This window comes from Lagopus leucura, unplaced genomic scaffold, assembly GCF_019238085.1.
Source record: "Lagopus leucura isolate 7727_CA_CO unplaced genomic scaffold, USGS_WTPT01 Super-Scaffold_100001, whole genome shotgun sequence".
In the NCBI taxonomy this organism is placed as follows: domain Eukaryota; kingdom Metazoa; phylum Chordata; class Aves; order Galliformes; family Phasianidae; genus Lagopus; species Lagopus leucura.
The window spans coordinates 90741227-90757686 of NW_024962262.1; the positions used below are offsets into that span (position 1 = coordinate 90741227).

At 37.2% G+C, this 16460-nt stretch overlaps 1 protein-coding gene across 4 annotated transcripts in view; it reads right to left on the minus strand.

Moving 5' to 3' along the window:
- NECTIN3 (nectin cell adhesion molecule 3) overlaps nt 1-16460 on the minus strand; it is a 62070-nt gene that overhangs the window by 36426 nt on the left and 9184 nt on the right. For all 4 annotated transcript variants that reach the window (XM_042867832.1, XM_042867831.1, XM_042867830.1 and 1 more), the window contains exon 2: nt 3133-3471. In XM_042867832.1, the coding sequence (XP_042723766.1) occupies nt 3133-3471 (339 nt within the window). The remainder of the gene's footprint in view (nt 1-3132; nt 3472-16460) is intronic.

A 16460-nucleotide genomic window follows, 5' to 3' on the forward strand; every position in this document is an offset into this window, starting at 1 on the left:
GATCCCACTGTCTACACTGCCTACAAAGGTGTTATTTAATACCAGTCCCAGCACTGATAACTAAGAAATGCCATTTTTCACCTCCATTTGGATACCGATCAATTGACCACAGCTTTGAGTGTGACCATGCAGCCCATTCCCTATCCAGGATGCCATGCAGGACAGTGCAAATGCTTTGCATAAGTGCAAGTAGATGGTTTCTGTTGTTCTCCCTATATTCACTGATGCTGTAACTCCATTGTAAAAAGTCACCCAGTTTCACAAGCACAATTTGCTCTTGGTGAAGCCATATTAGTTACCAATCACCTCATCTTAATTTTCCGTGTGTCTTAAGTAGAACTTTCAGGAGGATCTGCTTCACAATCTTGCCAGGCACAGAGGTGAGACTGACTGGCCTGTAATTCCCTGGATCTTTTTTCCTTTCTCAAAAATGGAGGTTATGTTTCCCCTTTTCCAGTCAGTGGGAACTTCAGACTGCCATGACCTTCCAGATATGATGGATAGCAGCTTGGCAACTTCATCCATCATTTCCTTCAGAACCCATGAATGGATCCCATGGACTTGTACACCTTCAGGTTCTTTAGATGGTCTAAAACCTGAACTTCACTTACAGAAGGCAGCTCTTCCTTCTCTTGGTTCTTGCCTTTGCTTTTTGCAATTCTGAACTCTAGCTTTGCAAGACAGTGGGATAAAAACCAAACCAATTATTTAAATCATCATATGTAGTATTCAATTAGCTAGCAACAGAAGTACCTCTGCTATACACCATCTCTTCTTTCTTCAAAGACCATTTTGGCCAGTTTAGTCACTATCTTGAGAAATGGAAAGCACAGAACACAGTCTGACATACAAATTTCTTTTTTGCTCTAGCTAATAGAAGATGAGCTTTAAGAACCATAGTTTTAGATAGATTAATTAGCCTCTGTGACCTGAAAAGCATTTACATTTCTTCATCTTACCTCTCCTCTTACAGTGCATTTCCTTAAAGCAACAAAGTACTAAGCTAAGCAAATAGACTAAGCGAAGTCACTGCATTTACATCTGTGAAGCTTAAGAACATAAGTTGGTGTTTAGAACCTCTATCTTAAGTGACCAATATATTGTGGCAAAATACGACATTACCTTGTAATTATTTTTTTCCTCAGCCCCTCTGTTTTACATTTTAATAGCACCTATTACTAGATTAATGTGCCTGCTATACATAGTAAGCAAATCAACTCCTTACTAAATAGGAACCAGGAGGTAAAAAGGTGATGTTTCTACTGGAAATAACCAGTTTCAACCTCAGCTGGACTTTGATCACTCATGGGACAATTTTTTAGAACAGCAGGAAAACAGTCAAATAAAGCTGATTAAGTCACATCAGGATTTTAAGTTCTGATTGGAGCTATTCTATGTCTTAAAACAGACCTGAGCTTCTGCTGTTGAACTCAAGCTACTGAAACCCCAAAGACCACTATGAAACACCACTCCCCTATTGCTTTTCCTACTTAACTCTAGATTAAATAACTCTGTAGCAAAAAACTGTCAGAAGAATAGAAAACATTGACGCAGTCATTCCCAATTTACCCAGCTCTATGTATAAGCTAAGCACCTGCTAACCAGGATGGAAAAGCAAACAGTTAAGATTGCAAATTAAAGGAAGAAAAATAATATTTAGATTCACTTCTGTCAGGAGAGGCTTGACCTATATGTTTTTTTAATCCTCCTAATACCCCTATCTCACTTCCATTCAGCTTGTATTTTGCTAAACATTTACTATTCAAATATGCATGTTTGTTACTAACTTGGAAAGAATTGGTTGAAGTTTTGAAGTTCAGAGGTTGACACCACGCCACTGACAGGCTTATAACTCCCAGTAGCTATCTACATCATTAAGAAAAAAGCCATGACCAAGAGCACTACACCTGACATACTATACTTCATCTATTCTAACAAACGTTGTTGTATACAACTTATTAAGCACACTGCAGTCCTACATTTTCAGATGTAGAACAATGAGCACACAAACCATGGATTTGCTTTCCAAGTTGCAGGGACTCTTCGTGCTTCAACAAAACCCAATGGGGCAAAAATAAATAGCTACTAGTAAGGTGCAAAAAAAAAAAAAAAAAAAAAAAAAAACAAAAAAAAAAACCTAAGACTAAACAGAAGAGATGAGGGATAGCAATGAGAACCTCCCAGTGTTTAGTGATAGAAATGAACCCAAAAGCTGAGAGACTGCTTTAGTAACCATGGATGTAACTGCTTGTCACAGACAAAAATCATAACAGGTGAAATAGAGGCAGGAAAGAATCAGAAGACTACGTGTTTTGTATCAAACAAAGCTTCCTTAAAGAAGTTAATGATATTAAATTGGATTAAATCAGTTGCTTTGATGCATCTATTTTGCCCCACCTTGTGGTGGAAGTCAGTTCACATACTATGTTACATCCATCTGATTTATTTCATAGGGCATTCTACAATTTTGGAAGACACCAGAAACCAAGAATATCCTAAAAATCAAAACTTATGTACAGAAAGAGTCACTGAAGGTCAGCTCTGCTGAACAAAACAGCACTTAACTACCTGCAAGGGATATATAAATAACTTGACTGTTAGAAGATAAAAGTTATGACAAACAGTTAAGTCATTAGGCCAAAGTAATTGTTTTACTTCATATTGCACAGCTATTTAAATTAACCTGGTATTCAGTACTGGTCCTTCCAACAGAACACAAGCACAACAACACAGAATTCTCAGTGGGGTAGACAAAATTACTTTTTAAGTTCAAGTTTCATATAAGTTTCACATCAGATAACTACGTAACTATACAAGGGCTTGAATTCCCAGAAATAGTCTGAATAATTCTACTTTACACTTGCAAGGTGTAGACTTTTTTATTTATATTAATATTAATTAACAATTTATATTACAAACCCAACCAATGTCATTAACTTACCATACTAACAGCAAACTTAGAAGGTAATGAAGACTAACGCTGTCTTCAACAGCTTTTCAGCAAGCACACACACAGATCCCTAAAATCAGTATTGTTTCCAAGTCCAAATTCTAAAAAGCATTGTCCAAAAAAAGCAATATATTAATAAGTTGATGCTACTAATTTCAATTCTTTTCCTTAAGTTTACTTACCTAATACTGTTACAGTTACTGACGACTGTGCATTTCCAAGAGGGAATGTAACTGCCTTACAGATATATTCTCCTGCATCAGAAAAGCTTACGTTTTTTAGGATGATTGTTGCATCAGTAAGTGAGTAGTTTTTAAATGACACTCTTCCTTGGTATTTTTCTTGAATAGAAATTCCATATTCAGGATGATGAACAGCAATAGTCTCTGAGATTTTACCATGGATCTTCTCCCAGGAAACTTGTGTTATTGTTTCATTTACATCAATTACGCATTTCAGTGCAACCTTCTTCCCCCAAACTGCTGTCACATGTGGATCAACAACTGGTCCAGCTAAGGCACCTAAAAAAAAAAAAAAAAAAAAACCACCACAAAAGTATTAGTTGGTACATAAGAAGGTCTTCACATTAACTCTTCATCATTTAGCTTACCTTTTACGAAGAGAACTCTACTTTTCTCTGAAAAACCATATTGTTTTACCTGATCCACAGCCATGTGGAAACACAGCTTGAACTTACAAAAGCTTGCCTTAGGAGAAAACCAAGCTGGATACAGATCAGTCATACTTCTGAGAACACAAATGTCAAAATCAGCACTATATCAAGCAACATGAAGATCACGTAACTAGTATACTGATTTTCCAGGAAGTTAACTAGTTATAAGCACTATATACGTTCATGTTTACTGGTAAATATTCCAACATGGTATTTTTGCACCTTGATTACTGATCTAGAGCATCAGGTAAAAATTTAAATACTTCAGTTACTTCTGCTTTCTTGAGATAATGCTAATGAAGACCTCCTGACAAGAAAGGCATAAATTAAGACTTTTATCACCTATGATGCCTACAGATCCTAGATCCTAATAAAGATAAGCATCATCATACAAATGCAATTTTTGTCCTACACTGTGGTGCTATGTCTTCATAGCAGATTTGATTTCTGTTTAAGGCCTTCAGTACTTTCAAAAGTAGCAACAGCACTTCAAGCTCCAGACAATGTAGTTTCTAACCACGCAAAGTACATTAAACCACAGGTTCAACTTCTTTTGCTAAACAGATGCTCCAGCAACTTCAGTCATCCATTCTTCAAGTGAACTAATGAAACCAAGCCACAAAGTCTTAGTCCACAGTTTATTTTTACTGAACTCAAGTTCTAAAGGCACTATTTTAACTACTCAGCATTTTTCAGTTTTTCTTGTCAAACCAGTACCTGGACTATATCTTGATTAACTTTCTCAGTAACAGCTCAACTTTTAATAGCCCAGTTTTCACATGCAAAGAAGTCATTCAAATGGATACAATAACCACCATTTTGGTCAATAAGCCTTTATAAAATAGAAATCCTGTTTCTGGAAAAAAAAACAAACATCTATACACCTATACGCAAATCCATCCTTGGAAGGATTCTATTTCCCAACAATTTCTCAGTGCTGAAGTCATAGCTAAGTCAACAAAGTAATTTAAACAAGTAATTAAAAGATTCAGATAAAGACTTCTTTCGGTATACTACTGACATTAGTCAGGAATTCTCTGAAAACACTGAGTAGCACAAATAAACTAAAACATATCTAGAAATCAAGACAGTTGATAGGCCAGTCACTGGGAAAGGATGGTAAAGGGAAAAAGTAGTCAGAAATCTCAAAACGGCAATAAAACAACTCTCAAGAAGAGAATATTCAATACTTTTAATCTACAAGTACTGAAAGAATGTTCTCTCTACTCTTTCCACACCTTCGTAACCAACATGCAGCACCCAGAATGCTGCCCTTTCTGAAGTGCCTATGCAAACACTTAATTGAAACTTTTCTTCAAATCTTTCTCAACTTGTCATTACATCTAAGCATGAAGTAAAATATTAGAAAGTGAAAGATAACAATTTTACCTTATATAGAAAGCTCACACTTTATTTCTGAAATCTCAAAATATAAACTAATGTATTTCAGAACATACATACCTGTACTGCCATTAATGTAAGAAAATATTTTTGTTCAGAAATTACCCATTCACGATTTCTAGTCTGCACTGAATCTTACTCTGTACTCAAGATTAACAGAATGATCAGCAGTATTAACTGCAAACTACTAAGACAGAAAAGCACCTGAAGGAAAGTTATATGAAAGCTGCTTAGACTTCCAGCAGCATTAAAAAAAAAAAAAAAAGACTCATTCTACTTGGTAGCAAACAAGCTGTTTTGTCTCCATTTAAATTGGGTTAGGATTTTTTGTTGTTTTGTCAGGATTTTTCTTTTTGTTAAGTCTACTTCTAATAATCAGAGGTATTAGTTACATAAAGATGACCATGGCACTTTAGGAAAATACATATTACATGTTGGTACTCAACCAGCCATCACTCCTTTGAAGTAGTGAAAAGGAACCCCCCCTTTTTTTTTTTTTACTACCAGTACTTCTAACAGCTCATTTGTGCACAGAGAACACTGCGTCATTTCTTATATTGATTGCACAGATATTTTCAGCAGTGAAGTTTTGTTGCTACTGCTCTCAAGATTTAAAGGCTTTCAGGAAGATACTTCAAATAGAGCTCCAGCCACAGAACATTCATCAGTTATATTTTGTTCTTCATTTACCTGTTCCATGAAAAGAGCCAACAGAACATCGCCCTCAATTTTATGTTTATTTTGTCTTTTGACACATTCTAACTCCAAATACAAGACCAACTCACCTATACTAATCCAGTTCTTCTATTAAAATTTTTCTAGAGATTTCACATACAAGGCTTTTTCTTCTTTTCCAGACTCAGCAATACACTGCTCAGTGCAATCCAGCACAAAACTTCTCTTTGTACTTCCACATGCATTATCAAACAATATTCAACTTTCACTGTAGATTGTCACTCACTTCAATTGCAAACACCCATCTTACAGCAAGAGCCTACGTGCATTTACTTTGGACACGCTCCATGTTTTCATGGCTGAGAATACTGAGTCCCAGGGAAGCCAGCAGGCTCTCTTCAATTGTAACAAGGTTCATCATTATAAACAAGTCACCCAAAACCTAACAGTTAATCCATGATTTTAGGAATATATCTAACAACCTTATATGGAACAAGGCATACAGTTGCACTGGAAGTTTTGATCCTTTTACTGGAAAACTGTTTAAACATGAAAAACTAAGTGTTTCTCATTTAAATAATCTTGATAGTGTTTGAATGCTGGGTCTGAGCAGAACATGAAAGAAAAGTCAGACTGCATGAGACTCGCTGCTCCCAACAAAGTAATAACTCATGTAGGAAAACCAGACTTCAGTTACTTCATCACGAGGAGGATATTACACATAGTCAGTTTCATATTTCAAGCAATTGTAACTTCTATTAATTGCCAAAAGCCAAATTCTGAAAGCAGCTTTTAGATACCACCGAGGTTTGAAAACACTGTAGTGTCATGCAAAACTTTTTCAGACAAAACTACAGATAAAGGAAGAGGTCTTTATCATATGGACTTAAAGTCATTTCTTACATGGTTCCCTAAAGTAGTAATGATCCATTGATGACCATGTGCACACTAGTTTAATTCTCAGTACTAAAAGACAAATAAGAGTAGACAAGAATCACACAGATTCTATTCTCATACTTCAGAAACCTCAAGGTTCTGGCCCACTTTTATTTGTCACTAAATATTTTCATAACTGTTCAGGGTCTTAAGTTCCTTGCCAACAGTATTTCCCTTCCTATTCTTTTAAGGTTATTATCTGATGATGTCCATCTCCTTTTAGCTGAAGAGAAAAAAATAAATGAAAAAAGTACTTCCAGTAAAATGAATCAAAGCAACTAAGAAAGTCATAAGTTTTGTTTAGTGAAGATGTCCTACTGCCTACTAGCAGGCAACTTGCGTTAACCACAGAAACACAGATTTGACACTACCTCAAGCATTTCCATGCAAGAAATCCCAAGTCTTACTGAAGCAACACGTTTTAAAATAATTTAAAAGGAAGACAATCACACATCCAAGTTACTGTCAAAGAGCACTTAAAGGTATCAGAAGCTCTTATTGTTCACCTTCTCTGTTTACAGAACAGATTAAAACAGAGTATGCATACTGAAGACAGTTTATTGAAGTCAACTGAAAAGATTCTGAAGTATGCCATCCTAAGTCTTATATGCATCACTTGATGTTTTGATACTATGCTTAGGATGGCTATAAAACTTGTTAAATAAACCAGTAGGCTGCCTCCCAAACAGACTGCACAGAGGTAATGGAAGCAATTACTCATTAGAGTTTATTAGAATCGACAAGCATTCTTTGTTGCAGTTTCTCCTAGGCCAAGAAATCACTTATTTAAAAATTACTTTGGTAGTTCTCAGAATCATCCTCTTTTGTATCTGTCAGCCTACTTTGTCCTTCCCAAACCCAGGTGAAAACAACCACATGGTCTATCTGCATTCATATCTCTGGTTATCATTATTTAACTTCTTTTGGTTGCTGAACAATCAAGGTAAGAGTTTAAACTAGCAAGTTAATTACTATGTTGATATTCAGGGCTCTCCATGACTCCAAAGTTCTTCATTAAAGGTTGTTATTTCCTTTGACACAAATACCTTCATTCAAGAATTTGTTTTGCTCAAAGACTGTAGCTAAATAGTGAGCAAGTCACATGTCTACTCCAAAACACAGTTTTAGAAGCTTATAATGCACAAGTCACTTTGAGGCCACATTTTTTTAATCTCCTTAATTAAATCCAAGATACCCACACACAAGACACAGTGTTTTAGTTTAGCTATTCTCCTTTCAAAACTTCAAGACTGAAATACAACCTTCTTTGCTCGCACACTTGAAACGCTGGATTTTCACCATTCCTAAAGAAAAAATTAGTACTCAAACTGAGATCTTGATTTGCAAACTATCAGCTCAAATCCAAATATTACTGTGTTTATTCTTTATGTTCAAATCTGTTGCAGCTAAGTTTTCTTTTCACTCATTAGTTCCTTTTCTATCTCCCTTCTGAGTTCCTCAATCATACATACTGACAAGTTGCACATTCCAGGATGTCTTTTGAGCACAGGATTTTTTCATGCAACTCATCTAATTGAGGACACTACCAAACAGATAACCTCTACTGGTGGGTTACAAAAAATTTCTTCAGTATCTTATTGTGAGATGGCATCCAGTGCTGTTAATGCAAAAATTTTCAAAGTAATTGCATCATTTGGCCTGCACAAGTGTTGGAAAATCCCTTGTTTGCACCAGTCAGACGTGCTCTTGCTAGCTAGACTTTTGCCTCCGTGTTCATCCTTTAATGAGTGTTCTTCCTACTATTCAGATTGCACAGGCAACAGACCAAGAGCTTACCTTGTTCTCATCAGTTAGAGATTGTCAGTAATGTTTTCCAGTACTGACCCATGCTGATCAGATTACCTCATGTCTAGCACAAAACTACCTTGCCTCTAAAACCAACAGCATTTAAGCAGCTGAGTTTCCCTCAAAACTGATCTACAACTTGAAGTACCCGCTTCCCCAGTCTACTTGTAAGTAGGCTAGTAAGCCTCTCAATCTACTTAACAGATAACTCTTAAGACACATGCAGGAATTGACAATCAACTGAGCTCCTCAAACTACTACAGACCCTCTGATCTCCAGTTTTACAACCTTTGAGGACTTACAAATCAGTATTCCTTTACTACTCATGGTTCTATACTTAATACTCCAGGACTGTCCTACCTCAGACTGAAGTCTCAACATGCACATTACTGCAAAATTGAAGCTACGGACTTGCTCCTTTGTGAAAGCAGGAACAGAAAGCATAAACTCCTTGTTTAAATACCTTCTGGAAGAGCACTTTGGCCCTTTGAGATCTGACACTGCTCCCTTCCCAAACAAGCTGCAGTATCTCTCTTCATTCTTCCCATCACATTTGGTGTCACATTTAAATTGAGGGCAGATTTCAAGGCACAATACTGCAAGTGTATTAGATCAAGTTGCATAACCTAGTTGTGTCTGGATATGTTTAAACCAAGATAAAAGAAAACCTTGACTGAATTTTAAAATTAAGATTCACATTCAGTTCAACAACTCTTCAGTTTCAGGCTGCTTAAAGAATCTATAGCTTGCTTTTAGTTTTAGGATCCACAGAACTTGAGGCTACCAAATATGGACCATAATGACAAAAGCTGATAATTTCTAAAATTCCTATCAGTTAAAAAAAAAAAAAAGACAGACAATAGGGTCATGAAAGTATAGCAACCGTAATACACCAAAGCGCTCATGCTATTACATTAGAGGTTAGTCTCCACATTTCCAACTTTGTTATTCATAAACAGAACAGAGATGTTTCTATATGGAATGGTCATACACAATTACAGAAATGCTCATTTTTCATTTAATCTGTTATAGAACAGTGGCCTATTACTTAGTAGTCTGACTCTAAGGAAGAGAGACAACCTTGCCACTTGCTAGCCACTTATTCTGCAGTAGCTTTCAACTGGCTGCACAAGACAGTAGACTCAAACACTGCAAGACCAGAAAACCTACAGTTTCTCCCCACATCAGCAAGTTATCCAGAAAGTTAAGGATGTATCCTGCTTTAGCACCCACTAACACATGGAGCAGCTAAACAAGAACTGAAGTCAAGAGTAGAGCAAAACAATAAAGACATCCTATTTCAGTGACACCAAGCTGCTAGGTCAGCAAAACTTACCACAGAACAGTTTCGAGGTCAGACTAAACATCATGAGGTCAACCTAATTTCAGCTAACATGAGAAAGACCAGTTTCATTCTTCCAGTCATTCCCCCACTGCATCACTGTTTATCAGCTACCTACGAAAGCTCACTCTAGAAAATAATTAAAAAGTCACTTCTTTTTTCTGAACCAGCTTCCCACACCAGGTTATCTCTTGTTTAGTCAATCACAAGTAGTAATGTAACAGGGGCAATGATAGCACAGCCACACATTCTGGTGGCGTTTTAAGATTTGTTTAGCTAGAGATTCAAAGCACTTAAGGACTCTACAGAAAGTAAGCCTAAAATCACCACTTGAGGCTTTATAAAATTATATGTTTAAATTGTTGGGAAGAAGTCTGTGCACATCTTCAATATAGAGAACACAAAGTACAACGTCAAAAAAAGATCAGAACTAAGGCAGCACAAAATTTTTCAACATCAGCTTGTGTTTCAAATTGTTAACCACGTCCTCAGGAAAAAAAAAGCCCTGAATGTAGACCAATGAGCTACTATTTTAACATAACTTTATTCTTCTTTCAGCATCACTTGTTTTGTCACAACCCCTTGCTTGAAGTAGAAAGCTACTTTGTAAGTGAAGTTTGTTTTTTTTTTTTTGGTTTTTTTTTTTTGTTTTTTTTTGCAACAAGGTAGGTAGAGAGCAGAAATGAAGGATGAGGTAGACTTCTATGACCATTATGTTCACTACCTAAGTTCACCTTCCCACCTTCCTCTTTTTGAAGAAAAAATTCTCTTTAAAGAATTCTTAAACCTTGCTCAGTGTTGATCAGAACAGTGCAATACACATGGAAATGCCTATTATAAGACAAAGACTTGGAAATTTGGCATAGGGGAGAAAAAGTACTGGGTTAAGGCAAAAGTAATTCACTCTGCCCTCATCTACCTTCACTAGCTATTTTGCCCCCTCCCCCCCCCTTCATTTTAATAGGGTTCAAAGGACCTTTTGAAAATAATGGCATATTCCTAGATCTCTCCTAAAGCACTGATGTATCAGCACTAATGCAGCTATCCACATTCTTCACTTTCAAGTGTGTAGATTAAGTTCTAAATGTTCATTTGTTTTACCTATAATTGGACCCAAACTTAACTCCAGTCTTAATTCCAACATGTAAGCAGCACTCCCTAGGAACTACAGCCCACATGCTTACAAGGGCTACAACAAAAAGGGGAACGTCATGTCTAATTGACAAGTGTAGCTCAAGAGACAAACTCTCAGTTAAATATTACCACAGAATGTTCTGAAGAATTTGTGGCTACTTTGAACCTCCACCTTCTGCTCCTAAGAATAGAGCTGACAATGCACCACACCACTGTACCAAGAGACTGGTGTTAGCAGCTCCTTCATTGCCTCCTTTCAGAAGGCCAGATAATGCAACACTGGACAAAAAACATTTCCTACTATACAAATAGCTTCATATACAGACTTGATGACCTTGATCTAATATTTTTCCCCCACGTCAGCAAGTTATACAGTTGTACCCCCCTCTAGCACTCACTAACCCATGAAGTATTTTGTTCATTAGATGAATATCTTCCATCGCGGGAAGCAAAGTAACCTACTGCTAAGTGCTGTTTTACTCCAAAGAAATACCAGGTCATTTTAAACTGTTTAACATAATATGTCTCAACTTACACAGTCATAGAAGTTCACATCTAAGCCACCATTCTTATTTCACAGGGTTTTTCTTCACATAAAACTAAAGCAGAAGCACAAGTTACACTAACTCCTCATACAGCCCTTTATACTGCTTTCTACCACAGTCTGAAGATCTTTTGTATCAGGCAGTAGAAAATTAAATGCAATCTAAGAAACTAGCTAAGTTCTTAAAAAAGGTTAAGCTCATGATTCAAATTGAGTTGTCAAGGACATTCTCAGTAAGCCAATTTTATAAGGTTAAAGCTTTAAGTTCAACTACTCATAAATAATGTTTACAGAGCCCCAGCAACTTGAAAACTTGCTCTGGAATTTCAACTTAAACTACATTAACTTCACTGTCTGCTTAACACACTCCTGAACTATTGTCTTCTGTGTATGTTAGTATACTGTAAATTCAGAGACTTGTGTTTACTCTGATACTAAGCATTCAGATATTTACAAAACTAATGACTGAGGCAATCTACAAGGCAGCTGCATGTTCTTCCACAATAAACATTCCAACCTCAGTTTAAAACAGGCACAACTTCCTATTCCACCACTTTTAAAGAGGAACAAGCAAAACAAAACACCCTTTTTCCAGGAACTGTCAGGCTCAAAAGCAGGACTAGAGGAAAAGATCTCATCCTTAGTGCTGCTCCCTCAAATACACTAATAAGAGCGTTGTTGTAGTTGTGTACTCCATTTCCAGCCCAAGAAATGAATACTTCATAGTCCCATTTTAAACCGATTTAATCTCAGGTATAGCATTTAGGTACAAACACTAAATAAAAAGCAAGGGGAATTACAAGGGAAGTTCTTCACATTACTACTCAAATCTTTGATGGCAATGTCTAAGTACTTCTACATCTTCAAAACCTTTTAAAAGAGCACGAGTTAACAGCCCTGACAAACCAATCAGAAGGCAATGGCTGAGGTTCTCCTACGTGGCATCTAGCTTAAACTGAAATGCTAACAAATACAGAGGAAGGTCAGAAGTAATGTTGTGCCTCTGTTCTGTATCTTTGTGGGGCTGCCAGGAAACCGTGTTAGAGACAAAACACACACATTAAGTTGCACATAACAAGTCTTTCTCAGCCAGTCTAAAGAAATAAGATAGAACTCCAAATTCTAATGGGGCCAAATTAAAACAGTAGTCAGCAGGAACAAATACAAGTAAGAGGGGATTGCTGGAAATTACAGCAAGTTTACATGTACAGTAGTTATTTTCAAGAATTGCAAGTGCCACTCCAGAACATTTCATGTAAACACTCAGCTCTGAGTAGCATCAGTCAAGATTGATCTGAAATTCACCTTGAACACGGTACTACAGGTATTAGCCGTTTAGGGAGTCTCAAAGCAAACAAAGCACGTTCAAACACCTCACATATTACCTACAAGAAAGCACTGCAAGAACTCATTTTTGTTCTCAGGGAAGGCAACCCAAGAGAGGTCCTGAATTACATACACTGCCAAATAAGAGTGTTTATATTACTGAGTATGCTCATAAAGGTTAAAAAGCACTGACACCATCTCCATAGCCTCAACTTCCTATCATTACGAGAAACACTGCAAAAACAGGACGACCGTTTGATAAAGATGGCAGACTTGTACTGTGACTGTTTCCATTCACTCCATGTGTAGTTTCTCATGAGTCAGCAGCTTAGTAGCATAGTTTTATGCACCTGTGTTTATACACTCATCCAAGAAAAATTACCAAGAACAGTCACAGACAGAAGCAATAGTCACTCAATATTTCATTGATACAACAATAAACCTTCCTCTCCTTTCTCCCACCTCTTCTCCTCAACTGAGAAGTCTTCATTTGCTTAACATAGGGACTCACTTTCATACTTCTGATCTTTCCCTGAAATAACTTCATAGAATGGTTTGGATTAGAAAGGCCCTTTAAGACCACCCACTGGGCGACCTGTTCCTGCATCTCACCACCCTCACAGTAAAGAGTTTCTTCTTGATATCTAGTCTATTCAATCCTAAGGTGTTTTATTTTTGCTTTTTGTTTGCTTTTAAGACCAAGGGAGCAAAACTGAACACAGTATTTGAAGAATGGACAAACAGCTTATTTCTATATGTAAGCATGTAACATACTGGCAGCCCTGCCTGCCAACACCCTTTTAATGGTAACGCAAAGCCACTATTTCAAGGAACTGACCATCACATTCTCAAGATCTTGTTTCCAAGTTCAAAAATAGTTTGAAAGCCATAACGTATGCAAGCCTTCTCCTCCACTCCATGAAGGCAGCCTCAGTTGCATCACTCAACATTCATCTATATTAGCCAACTTGTTTCATTAATCAATCACTGTTTCTCAAGGTCCTCCATAATTCTGTGCAATGCACTTTATACAAGTCTAACTACTTGTTGTCCATACCAAGTGAGTAAGGGCAACTCCAACTCAAAAAAATTAAAAAATACAATGAATGAAATCCCACTGCCTACCAGCACCACCCAGCACTACAGTTTCCATCATATGAATCTCTCTAGAAGAAACAAACAGCAGTAACTGCTAACTGAAGGCTTGGTCAGAAAAATACCCTCCCAACTTTCTTTTTTTTTTTCTTTCCCCCCCAAGATTCCAAGCATCTCCACTTCTTAATCAGAAAAGGTATTTAATGCCATTACAAATGCTTTTTTTTTTAAAAAAAAAAAAAAAAAAACACCTTACCATAAACATGAGAAGTCCTAGGTGCAGGTTTCTTCATAATATACTGTTTGTCAGAAAAATCAGACAACCTCTAATGATGATTTAAAGTTATTTCATATATGGAATCTCATCCAGTCAAGTTTTGCCTATTACCACAATCATACTCTTCAAGCACTTAGTGCATCTGCTTCAGTAACTGATTGTCCTTTGAGATCTATTTTTCCTCTTATATTGACTTAGAATTTCACATGCTTCAGCACGTCTATTTCTTCTCATGTCACATCTCTGAAGGGAGCCTGGATCCATCTCTGCCATCCCCTCCCACCAGGCAGCACTGAGGCTCCCTCCCCTGCTTATAAATTGTCTTTAGCATAGCCCAAACACCTCTGGATGTTTTTTGGCCAGCCATATTCTTCTTTTGGCACAGATTTACAATTCATCCTGTTTGCTTTCCACAACAGATGTGCTTGCACCTAGGCAGTAGGGATGGGGTCATCCTTTGTGCTGACTCAAGTGGGAATAAAAAAAAAAAAAAAAAAAGCCTCTCACATCACATCCCTCTTGAATTATTTCCTTTTTGTCCCTCATGTTAGCACTTCAGATTACAAAAGCATCATGTCCTTCAAACTCTTGGTCCAGAGAACAACCACAAAGACGATCAGAGGGCTGGAGCATCCCTCCTATGAAGAAAGGTTGAGGGAGCTGGGCTTGTTTAGCCTGGAAAAGAGAAGGTTCCAAGGAGACCTCAGTGCAGCCTTCCAGTACTTAAACATAGCTTATAAATGGGAAGGAATCCAACTTTTTTTTTTTTTTTACACGGTCTGATAGTAAAAGTACAACTGGGAATGGTCTTAAACTAAGAGAGGGGAAAACTTAGTTTACATGTCAGGTAAAAATTATTTACTCAGAAGGTGACGATGCTACGGCACAGGCTGCCCAGAGAAGCTGTGGATGCCCCATCTCTGGAGGCATTCAAGGCCACCTTGGATGGGGCCCTGGGCAGCCTGATCTGCTGGGTGGCAACCTTGGTCACAGGAAAGGGAGTTGGAACTAAGTGATACTTCAGGTCCCTTCCAAACTAAATCATTCTATGACTGAGGGTCATTCTATGCTTACAGTGAATATCTGTGAAAGAATCACTAGTGACCACAGGGATATCTGCAGTGAATGTTATCAAAAGTCTAGACATTCTCTCCACAACATCCTGGATCCGAAAGTGATGTCTCCAAAGGCTTCAGATCATGTCAGCAAATGCCTACAAAACCTACAAGAACCTCATTACCTATCATATTCCTTCCAGTGACACTTTACACAAAATGCAAAGGTATTATGATGCACAGAACAAAATTAAACCATAAAATGAAATCATAAACCAATTTTAATGTCTTTCATTTGACGATTAGAAGTTCTGTGATCGCAGTTTAAGATATATCCCTACCAAGACTAATCCCAGTTAGCAGCCAGCAAGTTAATAAGCTTTCTTAAGCAAGAAACAAAAGCTATCCCAACGCCTTTCAGTTGACATTTTTTTCAAAGGACAGGTGAGTCACCAATACTCTGACAGGTTTGTCCAATACTAATGGAGTTAGGCACGTGCAATACTCAGAACGCCAGCAGAATTTGGTGTTGAGAGAGTACACAGTACTTCCAGAAAGTTTAAGGATAATCTAGCAAAGAAACCTGTACAAACAGGATTTCTGAATTTCTTAAAATAATCAATTGAGTTTTGGCAGTAGCAACAGTTCTAAGCACTCAGCATTCCCTGTTCCCATAACTCTGCCTTCCACACGGATTAGAAAATCATTTAAAAAAAATGGTGAGGAATACTGTGTGCAATGGCTTTCTAGATGAAGGAGCAAGACTTGCAATCCTCAGGAAAGTCCCAATTCCCTTAAGGAGGAAACTATTCATCCAGTCCTTCCCTTTCTATACACAGTCTTGTCAGTTTATGGGCATATAACATCTATTCTAGGAAGAACAGAGGTCTGGGGAAAAAGAAATTAAGCTGTATTTTGTACTATATTAAGTAGCTAAATCACAAGTTCATGAAGACATCTAAGCATTGACTCTGCATTTCTACCTACTTAGAAAGTTGCAGCATTATCTGCCAGTAGTTAACAACTGCAATCCTATTATAAAACACAAAGTGAACACATTCAATAGCAGCAAATTGTAAAATATAATACCTAGATCTTCTCTGTTCATGAAAAGATCAGATGAATTACCAGTTACATTACAGAGCTATGAAAATGCCTGCTGCCCCCTACATCGCTGACTTGAAGCTCTTGAGGCCACTCTCTACTGCAAATTAGTCCTGAAGTTAACCCTTTTTAGACAGAATAT